This window comes from Macadamia integrifolia, chromosome 9 (assembly GCF_013358625.1).
Source record: "Macadamia integrifolia cultivar HAES 741 chromosome 9, SCU_Mint_v3, whole genome shotgun sequence".
Lineage (NCBI taxonomy): Eukaryota > Viridiplantae > Streptophyta > Magnoliopsida > Proteales > Proteaceae > Macadamia > Macadamia integrifolia.
Genome location: NC_056565.1, coordinates 9,542,143 through 9,561,883, shown reverse-complemented (window position 1 = coordinate 9,561,883; position 19,741 = coordinate 9,542,143). Strand labels below are relative to the sequence as shown.

The 19,741-nt window shown below is 37.8% G+C and overlaps 1 protein-coding gene across 4 annotated transcripts; it reads left to right on the top strand.

The window, feature by feature from the left end:
• The first annotated feature begins 115 nt into the window (after positions 1-115).
• Positions 116-18,773, top strand: LOC122089150. Of its 4 annotated transcripts, XR_006143250.1 has the most exons (15): positions 116-314; positions 1,178-1,314; positions 2,402-2,503; positions 2,619-3,146; positions 4,939-5,198; positions 6,482-6,635; positions 8,912-9,021; positions 9,133-9,220; positions 11,995-12,330; positions 12,424-12,498; positions 12,626-13,338; positions 13,471-13,579; positions 14,025-14,204; positions 17,745-18,046; positions 18,314-18,773. XR_006143250.1 is itself a non-coding variant. In XM_042658653.1 (14 exons), the coding sequence occupies exons 4-14, from the start codon at positions 2,979-2,981 to the stop codon at positions 17,925-17,927; spliced, it is 2,376 nt and encodes a 791-aa protein (XP_042514587.1). In that variant the 5' UTR covers positions 116-314; positions 1,236-1,314; positions 2,402-2,503; positions 2,619-2,978; the 3' UTR covers positions 17,928-18,300. The 4 variants fall into 4 exon arrangements, 3 of the variants coding, with proteins under 3 accessions (XP_042514587.1, XP_042514586.1, XP_042514588.1); XM_042658653.1 differs by lacking the exon at positions 18,314-18,773 and having other exon boundaries at positions 1,236-1,314; positions 17,745-18,300; XM_042658652.1 differs by lacking the exon at positions 18,314-18,773 and having other exon boundaries at positions 17,745-18,300.
• The last annotated feature ends 968 nt before the right edge of the window (positions 18,774-19,741 follow it).

Sequence of the window (19,741 nt, the reverse complement as noted above, 5' to 3'; positions counted from 1 at the left end):
GGGGGCGTGGGTTTGGGTTTTCGGGTAGCAGATTAGGCCCGGTTGGCACCGCTAAATTTCCAACACAATATACGAAGACGGTCATGGCGAGCCTAGGATTAAAATTTAATCGACTGTGCGTATACACTGATCCTTGCGTGATATTGCACCGTCCGCCAGAACCACTGAAAGGTTTAAAGCCTAAAGGAGACCTGACCGTTAGGTAGTTTAGAAACCAGTGAGCGCATGGTGGTGTGAAATTAGACTGCGCAACGCCTCCTTCTGTCTTCTTCGCTCATAGCCTCGCGCAATCGACTAAGAATTTCATTTCGAAGGTACTTCTCCTCCCAACTTTGTCTATTTCAGATCTCATGTCTTGAAAAATCATATTCTTTTAATTCTTCGTTCTAATTCGGATTGTTATAGAAAATCACAGATTGACTGGTTATTTTTTTAATTTTTATATAATTTCCATCACTGACAAAAGAATGATTAAATTGTTGGATTACAAGGACAGAGACGTAGATAATCAATGCCTTGATGCATTCCATTAATCATTTTATCATGCAAGATTCTCAGAAGCTAAGAGATTCATTAGTTTTCTTTAGGGCATTTTATCTGCGAATTCACAGCAAACCCTATATTTTGTTTTTCTTGTTTCCTCTTAGTGGTCAGTTCTGTGTCTCTACTAGCCTTTAGTTGGATCAGATGATGAACTTTCTGATTAAGATAATTTCTAGCCACTTACTGATGCTTCGGATCATTATTGGACTTGGATTTCTTTGAAGTTCGGATCTCAAACTCATGTCAATTTCCATTTTTTCTGTGACTTAAGGTGTGACCATGAATAAAAAAATCATACGTAATATATTTGTATATGGAATTCCTGTCTTGTTACTATCTTGAAAATTTGGCAGCACCAGACTTTTTATGATTATAGAAATCTAATAAGAAAGTAGAGTAAGTAGTGGAAAGACTTTTTGATATCTCATTAACTGCAGTTAGATTTTGTTACCATTTATTTTAACTAATGTGCCTATGGGTTATGATTTTAGATTCCACCAATATAGTGACAAAGATTTATGTTAGTGCTTGCATTAATCCTAAGTAGTTCTGCTTGATTTCAAATTCTGTGCCTCAATAATTTCCTTGTATCCTTCTTCTTCTTCCTCCTCTCTCTCCATTTGTACATATGCAGTGTCACGACGAAGATCTTCATAAAATTTTATTCAAGCTATTGGCAACTTATATTTCAGTGAAGTGGAAATGAAAGAGAGAAGCACTACTATGCACACTACTACGCTCAAGCGCATTTTGGTCAATTGTGCATCTCAGGTTATATTCAACTATTTCTAGGCAAAATCCATGTTCTAATGCTCCATTACATTGAATATTATAAAAGTTTTATTATCATAAGTAAAAATTAATTGTAAAAAATATAAAAGGGAAGCAAAGATAATGCTAGTATGCAGCAACAACAGCACTAGACCCAAGGAGCTGGAAATCCTTAAAGAGAACAACCCAATGGGATAGAGCATGGATGTAGTTCATGATATCGGCACTGGTATTGGCTGTATCGGACTGATGCTGGATCAAAAAGGCATTTTTTACCAAAAAAATGGATGTCTATACCATATTGGCTGATCTGTATCGGTCGGGTATCAGTCAAGGCCGATATCAATATGAATTGAATCGATACAGCCAATCCGATACCGATACCTAAAACCGCGGGGTAGAGGCTCAGATACATAGAAGCCCTGAATCCTGCACTGTAGCCAGCTCAAAAGCCAAGGATTTTGGCTGAACAAGTCCTCCACCAAAAAGAGAGGTTGCTGTGTGGACATAAGAGCTGAGCTTTCCTAATTAGATGTAAAAATCTCTGCAGGCCCTTGGCTTTCTTGGATTTTTTTTTTCTATAAATTTTTCTTTTTTTATTAATAGGAGAGAAGAAATACAGTGCTGAAATACAACAACAATCCGCACTGACTGACACTAGTGGGAGACCCTCAATGAAGAGCTACAGAATTTGAAAGTACAAAGAGTCTTTAACCTAGCTAAATCATCTGCGATATGATTTGGCTGAACACATCCTCCAAACAAACGAGAAGTCATGGTTGACATTGTTTTTTCTATAAAAATGTTTTTATTGTTATCTGGAGCGAGTAGATTTTCTCAAAGGGAACTTTAAACTGTTGTGAGAATTTTTCCTTAAAGCATCATGCTTCTCAATGCCGATAAAAGAGAATAAAAAGCAATGATAACAAAAGCCATGCCAAAAAAAAAAAAAAATCTGCATTGTTTCTTTGGATATTTAACACTCGTTTGCAGCAATTGCTAAGCTCTTCTGCAAAAGTGAATACAATCTGCTTGATGCCTGTACATCATGTTGCTTCAAGACTTCAATTATGATTCAATTCTGTAGGCGAAAGAATATGGGAGTTGCGTTGCTGGAAAAGTTCCACAGGTTGAACGTGATATGTGTTTAAAGGAATTTCTTGCCCTAAAAACATGCATGCAAAATACGGTACTGCTTTTCTAGTTGATATGGAACATATTATACTGTATCTGTAGAAGAACATTTATCAATTGATATCTATTGTTAAGTTCTCTTGATGTTCAAATATTCTGTTGTGTAACAGCTGAGAGGGAAGTTTTAAGGTGGATTCCTCTTTCCACAGTATGTAGAATCAGTCATATGTCTCTACAACCTCTATTTATAAAGCCAGAAGAGAAGAAAATCAGAACAATGAGGAGAACAGTGCTGTATTCTTAATCTATGCATTTCTTGTTGACATCAAAGTTTTGTGGATGAATTAATGCCTAAAGGGCAGGTTTAAGGTTGAGGAGCTTCCAGATTTTACTATTGAGACATTCACTGAACTTCACGTTGCTGTTCTTCCCATAAAGATCATAACCAGCATTCGAGGGCCAACTACAATAGTATTTACTAGACTCTGCCAAGTTCTATTGTTAAGGCTGAGATACGAGAAAATTATAACATGTTGGGAAAGGCATCAGGTGCTCAACCGAGTGTTGGGTTAAGTGGATGTGGTGCTCTTTCACATGTTTACATTCGGCATCCACCTCTAAGATGCAACATTCCTGGATCAAGAGGTCTATTCTATGATGATGGGAATAAGTTACTACTCTCCATCACATCTGATCAGGTATTGTAACCTAAATTTGGATTGAGAAGTACAATAGATGAGTAAACATATATGCTTGTATTTTTGGTGCATCTTCATGATTGAACTGAACCTTGTAATAGATGAAGAAGAAAAGTGTTGCTGCAGCTCCCCTCTTGGCTGCTTCCAGGAGTGAAATCATGCTCTAAATTATATTAGAATAACAATTGGCTACAATGTAATCATGGGAAAGAATGCTTGCTGTTTAGGTACTGAAAGTATAGAAGTAAAGCAGAAATTAGGGCTTTTAGATGATTGGAATAGGCTAAGGTTCGAACTAGGGTGTTGTGATGTTGGATGAAGGTTTAGTGATAAAAGTATTCTATTACGGGTGCTTCTTGTTTTCACCGAAGTGGTAAATGAGAAGTTGTAACCTTGGTTTTTTTTTATTGAATTTTCATATTCACAAGAATTCTCTAAGTTAGGGTAAAAAAGCATCGTGTCATTATGTCACTATCAAGATCTGTCATTGTCTTGCACGCTTTTTGAGTTCACATTTGAAATGACAAGATTTGATCCTCATTAAAAAAAGTGTTCCATCAAAAGGGCAAAAAAGTAAGGTACAACTTCTTTTTCACTGAGTCTTGTTACAGCAAGATTTTCCCTTTTATTATAAAGAGTATAAAAACATATGGTTTGGGGTGAATTAGTGAAGGTTAGGACTGGTGGGAGCTGGCTGTAGTAGTGATTTGGCAGCGGTTTGAAGGAGATTTACTGGCAAAAAATTCTAGTGTGAGGTTAAAAAGGATCTTGTAAAAAAACAATTAAAGGTAAAAGGTAAAAGGTAGAAGGTAGAAGGTAGAAGGTAGAAGGTAGAAGGTAGAAGGTAGACAGAAGAATGAAAATGTAGTACTTTGGCTTCCACCTACAAAGGGGTCATGTGAAGCCGTAGTCAGGGTGTAGCACTATATAAATGTTGTGGACAGGAGAAACATTCTCCCACAAGGATATGGGGTGTTTGATGTGGTATCTGTTGTGAAATCATGTAGAGGCATTATGGGAAACAGAATTGCAGTGCCTGATACTGGCACCATTACAAACTTTCCTACATAGTAGGGTTCTGAGGAAATGAAATGTCTTTGTTACATAGGTCTCCTAAGATGATTATAGATCTATGGATTTGACAATGAATCATGAATCTGTAAATCCATGATTTATTAAGCAGTACACTCAACGCAACAAGGGCTTATTATAATAAGTAAATGGGGTGAACCATATGAATGTTCAACTCTATTTAACAAGAATGAACTCTTTAAAGTAAAAAAAAAAAAAAAAGTATTATGCTGTTTCTGTTCCATTCGAGTAATATGGATGCTCAAGTCTCTTGGGATCAAGTTTTCAATGCATGGACCCTCTAATTCTTTTCTATTATTATTATTATTTATTTTATTTTTTTAATAACATTTGTGCATAAGGGCAAATTTGAGTGATAAAAGTAAGACATCTTGTAGTTCATTGATGAAGAGAACCCTCATGGCTAGTACCTCATAGGTGGGTATGGATCATTACCAGACAAAAAAAAAAGCTAGTGATGGTCTGATGGACTTCTTATGATTCCACTGATATTGTCTGTAACCTATACGCATTAGCACCGTACATGCCAATATATGAATTTTGAAATTTGAATCTTGTGTCCAAAAAAAATATTGACCTTAGGAAGGAACAGAAGCAGTAAATGAGGGATGAATATAAAGTATATTTTATTTTTAGTCTAATTCCTTCTTGCACCATGTCTTATGAAGTCCCTTTTTTGTTTTTTCTTCTTCGCCTTCAGGTTTTTGCATGGAAAACTGCTCCACTTGCTCTGTTTGATGCTCCTACATCTGATTCAATATGTGAAGGGCCGGTAATTTCTATTCGATATTCACTAGATGCGAAGGTAATTGGAATTCAACGATCTAATCTTGAGATCGAGTTCAGGAAAAGAGATACTGGGGAGTCTTTTATCCACAAGAGTAAATCAGAATCTGAGAGCATACTGGGATTCTTTTGGACAGATTGCCCATCTTGTGATGTTATATGTGTGAAGACAAGGTATGTGCTGCAAAAAACAACCAATCAGGGTGATATTTTATATGCAGTTAATGCAACTTTAATTAATTAAATGTAAAAGCACCAGTGGAATTCCAAGCTGTTAGGTCCAACATTATTTGATGGTGATTTTTGCTCTTTATTTTGCAATCCCATCTGTTGGAATATGGAAGTGTAGAAATCTATTTGCTGCCAATGCCTCTCTTTTACACTGCATCTTGATTTTGGTATCCTTCTATTCTGATTCACTCAATACTCTGTTCAAATAATGAGTTCTCTTTAGTCTATATGGGAGGCTTCTGGAGTAAATGAATGAAAAGCTACAGCCTCTTTTGTTTGTGTGTGTGTGTGTGTGTGTGTGTGTGGTAAACGCAACTTTGTATATTCTGCAAAGGCCTTGTCATATGGCCACGTGTTAAATCAATGTCAACTTAGTCAACACCAAGGGGGTCACTCAGTTGGTAAAGACCAACACCTCACAATTAAGAGGTCATTAATTCAACTCTCCCTGGCTGGGGCCTATCTATCCAAAAAAAATAAATGTTACCTTGGTTAATTTCCAACTTCCACTGCAATATGGATATGGTGCAGGTTTCTTTACATAAGTAGTGCCTAATGCTAGATATACACCGATTTGTTGTATCGTGGGAAGAAAGCTTGTTATGCCTTGTGTTATTCTGGAAGGCAGAGTTTTTCTTAATTAGTTCAAGTCTTTTACATAATTAGGACTTGTCTTTATCATAAATTCAAGAGGATATTTAATGGGAAAAGGTTCTCGGAGAAAATGGTGGAGGGTATGGTAGCACCCTCTCTCTATCCTTTCTTCACATGAAATGACCTCCCTGTCCCCTTACAGCAGATCCAATCTGTTTGAAGGGGGAACAGAGCAGCAGGCAGACAAAGAAGGAGAAGAGATATAGATTAAACCTGAAGCAATGCCCTTCTGAGTGACTCCCCTTTGTCGCTTTCTCAGAGAACCTTCTCACATATTTTATTCTTTTGAATTAATGTGCCAAGATAATGTTTTAGTTAAATAGACCTGGATGTTTCAGCCTTTTCTGTAAGTGTGAGAAGAGCATCTTGAGTACACTCTTTCCCCTTGAACCCATGTCTCACGCTTTTGGAAAACTTTCAGATGCTGTCCACTTCCCTGTTAACATGAATATTCGATAGGCTATAGCAAAGAACATTGATTTTCAGATGATTTAGTCTGGGTGTTATTTGCCCTCACTAAAGTATGGCTTGTTTTCAAATTTTCATTTCATTGATATGAAATTCAATCACAGTGGGCTGGATCTGTTTGCATATGAACCTGAGTTGAAAGCACTCCGCTTGGTTGAGACAAAAAGATTGACTGTGAGCTGGTATATTTACACACACGAAAGTCGGCTGGTTCTTCTTGCCTCTGGAATGCAGTGCAAGTCTTTCACTGGATATCAGGTAGATCTACTGATGCCAATTACATTAAGGGTTTAAAAGTTAGGGATTTCTTCTCATTAGGTTTCGTATCGTTTGATATTTCTTAGTACTCAACAGAAATTGCATGAATGTAAAACATGGCAGTTGAATTTATGTCAGCCAGCTCTTAAAATATCAGTCCAAATGATAGTTTTCCTTCATAACACTCTCTGTTCCACACCACCCCCATCCCCACCCACTCCCCTACCCCCCCCCCTAAAAAAGCAGCATATAATGTTGAAGATGCGAGAAAATAGGCATCCTTTGTGGTGGGGGGCTTCCTAGTTTCGGCTAAGGTCTGCTAATATACTGCTTTAGTTTCACGACCTGGTTGGCTTTTAACTTGTATCTGTAGCACCAAAAAGCTCAGGAAAAACTCAAGATCAGATTGGCCTATATGTATTGGGATTGGCGGTCTCCGATCTATCCGGTCTTCCTCAAAGATAGGCCGATATCAGGCCGGATAGTCTGATCCACTTTGGGACTGGAGCGACCAATCCAGTCTCTAATACTGTATCTTGGACAGAACCATTTCAACCTTTAATTTATAGCATCCTATGCAACAAAATAAGTTTGATGACAATACACATACTGATGTAGGGGTTCCTAGGTGACTAGGTTTCCTACAAGATTGATTAACTAGGTAGGGTAAACTCAAGGAACTTGGGTTGGACAGGATAAAGGAAACTCAGCAAACAAGATTGGCATGCGAAATAAAGTGAGACTAATGAGCAATAATAGTCTAAGAAGAAAACACATAAACTCACTCAAGCGTCAAGGGGGAATATGGGATAGGGAACATAGCAACAAGCAAAGTTAGGTTCTAACACTAGCCTATTTAGCACCCAAGGTATATAAGAATCCCATGTTATATGCACCAAAACCAGTCATGCTTATAATAAGAAAATCAGCAACGTCTAAGGTAAAACAGTGGGCATAAAGGCCAAACAATGGGCTGAAAGGGGGGGTTTTAATGGAAGTGGATGAAGCAAATAATAAGGGGAACAATGGGGGGGGGGATGGAAAGGTTCAGTTCATTACTTACCTGCTGTCCAAGTCTGAGGAGTAAAGAAGAAGATGATGTCCTCCAAGGATGAAAAAACTTGCTGTCCACGCTGTTGTTGATGAAGAAAATCCATTCGGTGTTTCAACAGTTCTTGGTTAATTGTAGGAGAGACCAGCAGCAGCCCAGTTATTGAAGAGGAGATCAACAGCAGCCCAGTTATTGTAGAAGAGATCAGCAGCAGCCCAGTTATTGAAGAGGAGATCAGCAGCAGCAGTTGAGGGAGATAGAGGCAGCGAAAGAGAGAAAGGGAATGGAAGAGGAAGTCGTGAGAGAGAGGGGAGGCGAGAAAGCGAGAGAGAGAAAGAGAAAGGCGAGAAAGAAAGAGAGGCCGACGAGAGTGAGAGGAGATCGTGAGAGAGAGAAAAGCGACAACTTTTGCATTCAAAATATTATTCATTGATTGAAAAAACGATGGCCAATGGCATTACACTTAAATAGAATAAAACTTCGAAAAATAAACAAAAGATATTTAAAAACTCAATTACTTGAAATAATAAACTACCTAATAGACCAATAGAAAGAAGTCATAGTTTCCTAATTATTTAAAACAATCAAATAATACTAGAATTAAAGCAAAAGAACAAAATAAGATTTGGTGGGGTCCACAAGATCTGCCAAATGGGAGGACAAAGGGGGTTCGAACCCAGCGCTGGGAAGGCTGGTTCGACTCCTCTCTTTCCTTCTTCTTTCTTCCATCTTCTTCTTGTTTCTTCTAATCCTCCAACCACAAAGATGGATCGTGTGGTTGGTTCTTCTTCTTCTTTTGGTTGTACACCTTGATGTCCCCTTCACATACTCTATTACATGTATTGATCTTTTTTTTTTCCTGCAAACAGTTTAAAAGTCACAGGTCTTCACTGTTACAATACTTCCCTGACACATCTGTTTGCTGCCTCTATATTGGTCAATGTCTTAAAAATAGACATTTATTTCATATTTCTATCAACTGGATATATTTAGTAACTTCAAGTTTTGTCCAATATTTAAATTTAATTGCTCTTTATCATCTGTTGATATTCATTACTTTCCTATTTCTCCAACAAAGTTCTGGTGCATTTCTTTTCATCTTAGCCTTAGATAATAGACAATATGAGTCCCACTCATGTTCTTAAATAATACACAAGATCATTCCCATTCATGTTCTTATATAATCTTATATAATTTTAACTTTCTTATTACTCTTCATTTTCAGTTTTCATCTGGAGGAATTATTCGTTTGCCAAGGTTTGAGATGGCAATGGCAAAAGCAGAGGCAAATGAGAAACCTGTCCTAGCTGTGGAAGATGTTCATATTGTTACAATGTTAGTTTTTTCTGTTGCTTTCTTCTTGCTAAGAAAATTTCAAAATTTGTCTTTTTGTAGCATGGAATTTCAGTTATATTTTTTTCCTTAAGTATGTATCATTATTTACAGGTATGGAAGGATATACTGTTTGCAAGTTGATAGGATCGCAATGCTACTCCACTTGTATAGGTTTTACCGGGATGCCATTGTGCAACAGGTAATTCATGTGGTGCTCTTCTTTCTTCCCCCTGACCCCCCCGTCTGATGTATGAACAACAGAAAGATGTACCTCCATTTGTCTGATCCAAATTTCCCATTCACTTATAGATTATCTGAATGAAATTTACGTAGACATGTAAAGACGTAAAGCTTGTGACAACCGCTTATGCCAAAAAGCTTGAACCGTTAGGTAAGAACCACACAATGCATATCAAAGTACCCCCCCCCCCCCCCCCCCCCGGTGCTCAATTGATCAAAAGGCATTTTCCTTCTCTCCTTGAGGATTTGTTGCCAAATGGGTGATTGTTGGAAGTCTTGTAGGCCAGATCATAGTTGTCACGACGTCAAATCGATCCAGGGCAGTGGAAGGGTGGCTAATCGATTTGGCGATGAATCGCCCATTATGGCGTTGCCATGGCGGTCAAATCGCCCATGTGTCATTTTTTATTTTTCCTATTTTCTAAAGTTATTTAGTATGCTACTTTTTTATTTCCCCTCTTCTCTAAAGTTATCTAGCATGCTACAAGCCTACAATATATACCCTATAACATATAAAACCAACATTAAGTAACATCAAATCATAAAAAATCAATATAGCCCTATCAAAATCACCCTGCATTTTACAAAAAATCGACCGCCTAGTGAATCAGGCGTGACCTGATGTCCATGGCGGTGTCATGGCGATGCCTATCAGCCAATGGAGACCACCATTTGTAAGTCACGTAAATCATAGCATTGCCATGAACTTCTTTTTCCGCCAGGACGCCAAATCGCTGCCTAGGCGACGCCATGACAACTATGGGCCAGATAGGACTTAAGAAGCATTGCACGTGCAGGCGCACCCACACATGGCTCTGCACGTGGCACTAGGGGGCAATGGGCACATGGTGGGGGGAACAACAACACACAACACAACTCCTCGCACTTACTTGGGATCAAAAGGCCCTGACCTCTGGCTCTCATACTATGTTACAACTGTTTATCCTAAAAGCTTAGACTGTTGGGTAAGGACCACAACAATGTATACCAACACAACAAAGCTTTCCATTTTTCATACTTCTGTCCAGCAATTTTAGCAAAGGGGCACATGGTGGGGGGGGGGGGCCGACAACAACACACAACACAAACCCCTTACACTTACCTAGGATCAAAAGCACCTGACTTCCTGGCTCTGATACCATGTTACAACTGTTTATCCTAAAAGCTCGGACTGTTAGGTAAGGACCACAACAATGTATGTCAACACAACAAAGCTTTCCATTTTTCATACTTCTGTCCAGCTTCAATGCTAAAAGTTTTAAACCCCTGGCAAAAAAAAGGGGGAAAATAAAAAGCTTTTCATTATGACAGGACTGGTTTGCTTTCGATTACATCTATTAGTTCTAAATTTTTTCCCTTTATTTTGTGTTGAGTGGCCTAATCTGTCCCAAGAGATTTCTATCCAAGTCAGGCCTAGCCCCATCTTATAGGTTGTATTATATCCTTCGACATTATTCGTAAAAAAAAAAAATGGATATTAAAAAAATTTATTAAAATTCTTAGGCCACAACCATTGTCCTAAATAAGTTACAGTTAAATAATTAGAGAAAAAAGAAGGGCTATTTTTTTTTTTTTGGTAGAAGGCCTTTTTTACACTTAGTCATGCAGATCAGCCCTGATAGAGCTGGTTTGTATTTTTCAGATAATGGATTGTGTTGTTTCATGATAGGGTAGACTAAGCTTGACGATCTATTTGATCTTTCCAAAGAATGCTATGGTCATGACCATAGTTGTCAAGGTGTCATGCCTCGGTGACAAGGTGGTTCTTAAACCCAAGGTTCTAAGTTTCGGTTTCGAGGCCGGTTTCGACCCTGGCCAAAACCAAGATTTCCCAGGTTTCGATTGAAACCTGATCGAAACTTAGGATTTTTCTGGGCCAAAATCAAAACATAGGTTTCAAGGCCCAGAAAATAGTTTTTTGTCCTCTTTGTTTTTTCTCTTAATTTCTGTGCTGCCTATTTTTACCATTTTACACTATTCCATGAATTAGTTTATAAATTAGTTTCACAAAAAAAAAACACTCAAAATGGTACTTGTGGTTTGGACCCAAGTTTTATAGTGTACGTTTAATATTGTTGTATCTGTGTGACTACACATAATTTAGCTACTAGAAATGTGAAAATGCAACTGAAGCAATCAAACATACATGAGGTTAGGGAAATACAACACACACCACTCAATTCCACATGTAGTTTCTTGGTGGGTCTGATCCACGAGTGGCATATAACTGAAAAGTTCATTTTCTGCTCACTCACTAGTCACTACTTCAATCTCTCATTTATGATGTCTTATGACTAATGAAAAAAACAACAGAAACAGCAAGCGACAACAACTACAGCAACAGAAAGTGACAACAACACCATGCTTTCCTTTATAGCATGCATAAATCCTTGGCACTAAGCTTAATTACAAAACACCTTGCTCAGAAGATTCATTTTTCCTTTCTGTTTGCTATAAATGTTGTTGCTCTTTTCATGGGGAACTAAGATTCATTCCTCACTTATGTTATGATAAGGAACGTGATGTATTATTATTGTTCCTTTCTATTTGTTGCTTACTGCTTAACTACTCAAAGACTCAAGTATAAGTATTAGAAATTAATCTTCTGCTTGTATTTCTAGAGAAGCTTATTTGTAATCTCATTGACTTCTCGTAGAATACATTACTTCTCATTATCTCCTACCAGGATGTATTTTTCGTCATTTGAGGAAATTTTTTTTTCCCGCATTTTAGGGTTCTTTGCCAATTTATTCAAGCAAGATTGCAGTCAGTGTGGTTGATAATGTACTACTTGTCCATCAAGTGGATGCCAAAGTTGTTATTTTATATGACATATTTGCTGATTCCTGGGCACCGATATCTGCTCCACTTCCTCTCCTACTGAGGGGTTTACCAAGGGTTAATACTTCATCCTCTCGATTAAATAGTAGGGATACAGTTCATGTAGAGGTAAGTGAAATGAGTGACCATGAAGGAATCATCTATGGAGAGGAGTGGAATTTTCTCATTCCAGATCTTATATGTGATGCTGCTCATGGTGCTTTGTGGAGGATCCATTTGGACTTGGAGGTAAGCATTGTTCCTACTTCCTAGTTATTTTTTAGTTACTAAGGTGTACTCCATGAATTTGTGAAGTAGAATCGTATAATATTTTGCTTGTAGGCTATTGCTGCCAGTAACTCAGAAGTGCCTTCTGTTCTAGAGTTCTTGCAGCGCCGTAGACTGGAAGCCAGTAAGGTAATGTTCTTATATTATGATTTTGAGTGCATTTGGCACTTCCCATATATTCTTTATCTATCTGGTGTACAAAATGTTAGTTATAGCACCTAGACTGATGCTATAATCCATTTGATTTACATTGCAGGCTAAGCAATTATGCTTGGCGATTACTCGCACTATAATTCTAGAACGAAGACCCATACCCATGGTTGCTAGAACAGTTGATGTGCTTGTCACCTCTTACTCTCATTCAATTAAAACAGGAAGTTCTCTCCTTGGAAGGACGGTGGGTGGTGAGACTACTTCCACTTCTGGAATACAGCATATATATAGCTCTAGGACCGGAGCTGATGGCTCTCTGACTAGAATTGCAAGACATGGAAAATCCATATATGAATCTACAACTGCAAGTGGAATGGACAGGGAACCTCAACAATCCAAGACTGGAGATGTGGAAAATGGATCTCCGGATCTTACCACAGGTTTGACTGTAAATAGAAAATCAACTTCATTGGTTTCAGACTCTGAGGAGAATGTTGGTTCAGAACTAGTGAACAACAGTTCAGGAGAGCCTCTTGAAAAAACCCTATCCAACAATCTTCATTGTGTGGGAACTGAAGAAGGTATGGGGGCTGAAACTTCTGGTGTGGAGGTTGAGCAGTCAACTTTACAACCTCGAGTGCTTGGTTCCAGTGGCAATCCATTGAACTCTGATGTTTCTGGGCAACAGGAGTCACAAGTTGCTTCTCCAGCAATTTCACCTGATGAGATGTACAGTTTTGTCTTTGCTCCTGTAGAGGAAGAGATGGCAGGAGATCCTTCTTACTTGGTTGCTATTATTGTTGAGTACTTCCGCAGGTATAATGGTGGTTAAATTTGCATGCTATAATGACCAGTTCTAGTGGTAGAAATTTAGAATTACCTTTTTTGAGGCTTCATGTAGCCATATTTTCTTTCATCACATGAAACCCTGATCTTCTCTAATTGCAGTGCTGCTTTGGAAAAACTCAAAGTTCATCCAAATATGAATGTCTTGACCGTACAATTGCTAGACCGCAGTGAGCACTATGTGGAACTTGGATTGTTCATCATTAACAAGGTCCGTTTGTTGACTTAGCTGCCACAATCTTGCCTGTTGGCATGGTTCATTTAACTTATACATTCATAAGCATGGTGTTATTTCCATTTCAATTTGTAAGTGGTATGCTTTATGAGAAAAGTACGTGATTTAAAATCATATACATGCATTTATTGTGTTTGCTCAGTTTTTACTGTAATTGTTATTTTCATTGTTTGTTGCCTATGTTGTTAGTATTATTGTGTCTTGCTATTATTATATTATTGTTGACGTTGTTATTAGAATTGTTATTATAAGTAGTAGCAGTAGTAGTATTAACATTATGAGTACAACTACCGTTGCTTATGCTACTTATTGTTCTACTTTTAAGCTTACATTGAGTCCTCCTGTAAGGAAGAGTTACCTTCTATTTCTGAGCATGTGGACATGTGGTGAAGGAACCTAATTTTATATTTTCTTCATGCAGATCCTTGAGCCGTCTAAAGAAGTAGCATTACAACTATTAGAGTCAGGTCGCCATAATATCCAGACAAGGAAGTTCGGTATGGATATGCTGAGACAGCTCTCGTTGCATCATGACTATGTGTTATTTCTATTGCAAGATGGATATTATCTTGAAGCCCTACGCTATGCGCGAAAAAACCAGGTAGTTCTTAATATTAAAATTCCTTTCAAAAAATAGATCATCTAATATATCACAAGAACTATGAGTGACGGATTAAAGTATCGGTATCGGTCGATCAAAATTAAGATACGTATCGGAGGGTATTGTATCGTATCTGAAATACGCTAAAGATACACACATAAATGGATATGAAACACCTTTTTAAACACTTTTGCATACAAAATTTGTTAAAAAAAAGCTATTGATAACATGTATTATGCATAAACACTAAATTGAGGGTATCGCACTAAGAATTGAAGGTTTGTAGTTGTCCCATAAATGTAAAATCCTTGTTCCCAACCTTGATTTCCACTTTAGTTAGAGGGAAATATGGCTAACAGTAACTTTGGAACAAAAACCCCTCAAAAAATCGTGTTTTCTAAAAAAATACCCATCTTGGCCATTATATGACAATTGCGCACTGTATCGGTACATACCGATACTCAATGATATGTACCGATGCCGATACGTACTGATCGATACATACCGATACTCACCGATTTGTACTGATACTCATCGATACGTACCGATTGATACATACAAATACTCACCAATATATACCGAAATGTATATTTCACCTCGATTTTATATTTTTCATAGAGTATCAGTACGTATCGATAGTGTATTGGTGCATATTGGTATGTATCATAGGATATATATTGATACGAAAGGATTTTGAAAATTCCATGTATCGTATCGGTCAGCTAAATTTAAGATACGTATCGGAGGGTATCGTATAGGTATCAGAGATACTTTAAACCATGAATTGACAACTACTCCTTTATAAATGCCCAAGCGTCCTCCTCTATAACATAAAAGAGATTCCTTGGGATGTCGTAGGTGATATGATTGGCCACAGGATCCTTCCATTGTGGCAATTCACAACATTCATCGAGTCTGAATAAACATGATTCCTTGATTTTTGCATCTTACACACCCTTGTACAGCCTTTTTTGATTGGTGAGGGAACCTCGCACAATAGATAGGAAACAAATCCCATCTCTATCCATCCGAAGCCACAGATTCCGTTAAGGGTGTACCCGGTGCACGAGGCTCTCGCATGTGCGAGGTCCCCGGGGGGAAGAACTACACTGCTTTACCCTGAGAAATGTCGAGAGGCTGTTTCGACAGGTACCATTTATCAATATATCTAAAAACAAACTGGGTGTGAGATCACTGATGTAAAAGGTTGGCAGTTAAGCAATCCGACTGTCAGGCATGACGGTCTGAACAGTCTAATGTCAAGAAGCTTAACGTATTTTTATTTTTGTTATAAATAATACATAGGAGAGTCTGAGACCATGAATGACGAAATGTGCCTTGTTATAGTGTATATGGCTTGCTTTAATTGTGGAGTTGAGGGTTTGAGTCTCCTCTCTAGCATAGATTACTCTGATTCTTTTAATGAAGCATACACCACGGTCTGATGGTTTGACGAACCAGTCTGAACGTTGTGGATGATCTGACATTTTGGTTGAGGCAGTTTTTGATTGTTCAACAGTTTCCGACTCCCCTCTGGTACCAATTGGAATGGATGGTCCCTCTGAAAAGGTTGATGGTTTGAACAGTCCAGCAGTCTGTAAACACGTTGGTTTTTACTGATCCATCAATATGAAGGATAATACAACCTGGATCTGATGGCTTACAGTTGATCAATTTCATGCCTTTGCTAGCAAAAGGCACATGCAGGTCCCCTGAAGCCAGAATTGCAACAAGATCAGCTACATCTTTTCCCCACCAATTAAATGATTAAATCAACTTTGAAGTGATATGACAATCATTTCCATCACCACTTTAGAAGCAATAAGTTGTTCCGAAGCAACCACCAATTTCCTTTTGCCCTCAAATGTATTGTACCTGGCTACCTGCACCCAACAAAATATTGGAAGGGAAAAATGGTTCGAAGATGAACCTGTTCCCATGCAATAGTCAGGAATTCTTGACGGTATCGAGCTGGAACAACCTGTTCTTCCAAAATACCCTGATTTAACAGCAAAGAATTTCCCTTGCTTATCATATAGTATTTCAGATTATAGTAGTTGCTACTTGCTTGCACTTAACAATTAGATTTGGAAGCGGCTATCCAAACCTAAAAACTGACATTTTTCCCAGTTCAATTGACACCTATGAAGCTGGATTGGGCTGTATGGTTCAGGACCTCACACTACCAGGGGTGCTGGAAAGCTGGATACTATTGTTTTGGGGTTGGATCATGGTACCCATAATGTCTATGGGAGCAAACTAAACCCTAGTTTGGGAAGTTTGGGACAGCTTGCTGGGATCTACTTGAATAAGTAGAGGAGTGAGGGGAAGTTATGAAGCTTAAAAGAAAATAGCAATTTTTAATCAGGAACTGCCGATAAAGAGAATCTAAGAAATCAAATAAGAGGCTTAAAGTAAACAGGACAGACTTAAAGAGTGACTAAAAGAAAATTTGATTGATCTTTCTTTTTATTTGTTTATTTCTATTTTATTTTATTTTTCTCGACTACTTTTTTTTTTTATGCCTGGTTCCTTCTTTTTCTTATTTAGTTCTAACTTTATCAAAGCTCATAAACTGTCCGTTTGTGGGAATCTTGTTATTCGGGACAAAGAAGGTGTTATATATTTTGTAATTATTCTTATTTGTTCTGATTTAGGTCCACAGACTGATTTAGGTCCACAGATTGAAAAATCCAAATTAACCCTTTCATCATAATGCCTGTTTATATCAGATCTTTCTTCTTTGCTATTCAGCTACCATATTTGGAGGTTCCGGACTCCCAAATCCAAAATGTGTGTGTGTGTGTGTGTGTGTGTGTGAGAGAGAGAGAGAGAGAGAGAGAGAGAGAGTCTAATTGGATTATGGGGTAGGACTTGTACAATAGTAACATAATATTTGACATGTTGACCTGATTTGTATTGGTTTATCCATGTAACTGGGGTTTGGGTTAGATCATGAAATGGTGCAGTCAAGTTCAACATCCATTTTAGCTCATGTCCATTTTGGTTGATTTTGAACCTAAAATTTGACACACTTCGCTATTAAGGTGGGTTCTTATTTGCGACACCAGATCAGTTATTGACCACTCACTAGAATACAGTATAGGCATGTATATGGTTGTAGGACAAAAACCATTATGATACCAATGATGAGTTAATGTCATATTTTTTCAAAAAAAAAAAAAAATGAATAATTTTTCTTTTCTTCTCTTTTCTTGGCACTCAGCAAGCAACCAGTATTTCCGTGCCCCATTGACCTGAGTCTCGGAAAACTGTATGCAAACTTGAGACAGTTTCCTCATCCATGAAAACCCCTGATGAAACAGATCTAAGAGTGTAATGTGCAAACTGGAGAAAACATAACCCAATTGTATGCATGATCCGTGTTGTTTTCTGTTTCAATTCATCTTCTATGGCTGCCATCGCTGTTCTCCTCATCTCTGTGCACATGTTTTGTAATTACACCTCCTTCAATACATGGTCTTAAATGCATTTATGATGTTGAAAAAACTTGTGACGTAAGCATTCGTGGATTTGCAGGTGAATACCATCCAGCCTTCATTATTTCTCGAAGCAGCATTTGCTTCCAATGACTCGCAACATTTAGCAGCAGTCTTGAGATTCTTCTCAGATTTCATTCCTGGCTTCAGAAATACATCTGCTTACAATACATACTGCCGTATTCTGAGTGAGATGAGCTCATCTGTAGCTTATGGCGTCTGAGTAAGAAGCACTAAGCAGATGGAATGCCAAACAAAATGGGGAATTGAAGGGCAGCCCTCAGAGCTCCCTGGATCCTAGCGGCAACAATCTGACCATCAAGTGAATGGTCAATGACACCAGTACATTTATGACCTCTACTGTTTATGTTTGTACATTTTTATTTTTGGTACTAATGTTAGTTACAGGGGCATTTTGAGTTTAGAACTTTTGTGCTTGGGCTATCTTTAAACTCCTTGGGAACTATGGGTAAAAATAAAGATTTTTTTCCTTTTTGTTTCTTTGGGTGTGGGGGGTTGAGGAGGAAGAATTTGTAGTTGTGGAAACTGGATAATGTTACTATTCACAGGAAACTAATACGATTTTTTTTTTATCATTTTTGTCTACAGCCCCTCCGATTTTCTCGCAGTGTGCACGAATGAGTTTAGCACTTGGTTTTCATTGAAAGCAAACTTGGTTGTGAACAGCTGCTTGCTCAGTTGGTCGGTGGCTTGCCAGTAGATTACATGCCCCTAGGAAGGTCAAGGGATAGACTTTTCTGTTTCACATTTCACATTGTGCCGTAGGGAATCCTTAAACTTGAGGTAGGTTAATACAACTGTAAACTAATAAAATGAAGGGTAAGAGATTGCTGCCTGGTCAATTGGCCCTTGCATCAGTACAGGGACCAATTAGAGAGCGTGCAAAGTATCAATATGGATGTAATTTTTTATTTCAAAAGACATGGCAGTAATTTTATGTGTTTCTATGTTGAGAGCAGGTTCCACCATCAACTTCCACGTGACCAAACAATGTTCGTTTTTTCCTAAAATGAATATGAGTGGAAGTTCATTATCTTACCACTTTGTACTTGCGTGTAGCCCGTCATTCGTATTCTTTTTATAATTTTTCTTTTATGGAAAAGAAAGTCTATTAGAAAACTAACAGAGATTACAAAAATCTGAACTTACCGACTTAGCATATCTTGATCGATATTAGCTGATACGGTAATACATGAGCTGGTCAAACTGCATCCCAACCTTATATACACAATTGACTCAAAAAGATCAAAACATGATACTATATGAAACGAAAGATGGAACCGCTGCCACAGCCATTTATGGTAGTTCTCCTTCCGTAACCATAAGTGTTAGCTGAGCAGAATCAGTCCATACTTCTATGCACTTGAAGCCTTGTCCTGCCCACCATTAGGAAAAACGCGTTTAAAACTACATGTTCTCTTTTTTTACCGTTTAAAACACGTTTTCCCATATGCTTCTCAAAGATACTTAAAAAAACAGCAAACGGCAACCATTTTCGTTCTAAACACGTTCCCCTTTTTTGGCATTTTTTAAGACTTAACTTGTTGAACATAATGTCTTTTTGATTGACGATATCTCTCTCTCACGAACTCTGATCCACCTGATTCTTTCACCGACTTGAAGCTAACTAAATGACCTATGTTTCTCATGATATCACCTTCAATTCAATATCAATGTATGTATCCCGAAATTGAGATACAAATTGATGCATTTGCTGAAAAATGTTTCAAAATGATGACTCCTAACTCAAATTGAACATACATTACTCCAAGAGTGTGCTGACTATATTAACAACAATGAATAACATCATAGTCAAACCACATTGCTTAATAAAACTTGGACATGTGTGGTGTATGAATTTAGAATTAGTAGTGGATGATATTCAATTTGTCATAAAACTTATAATGAGACATGAGATATATATGCATTAGTGTTAGATACCGTAGTTATTTTGATCATAGATGCAAGTATTCATGTAATAAGTCCTTAATTTATAGGAGTATAGTACCCTTTTTT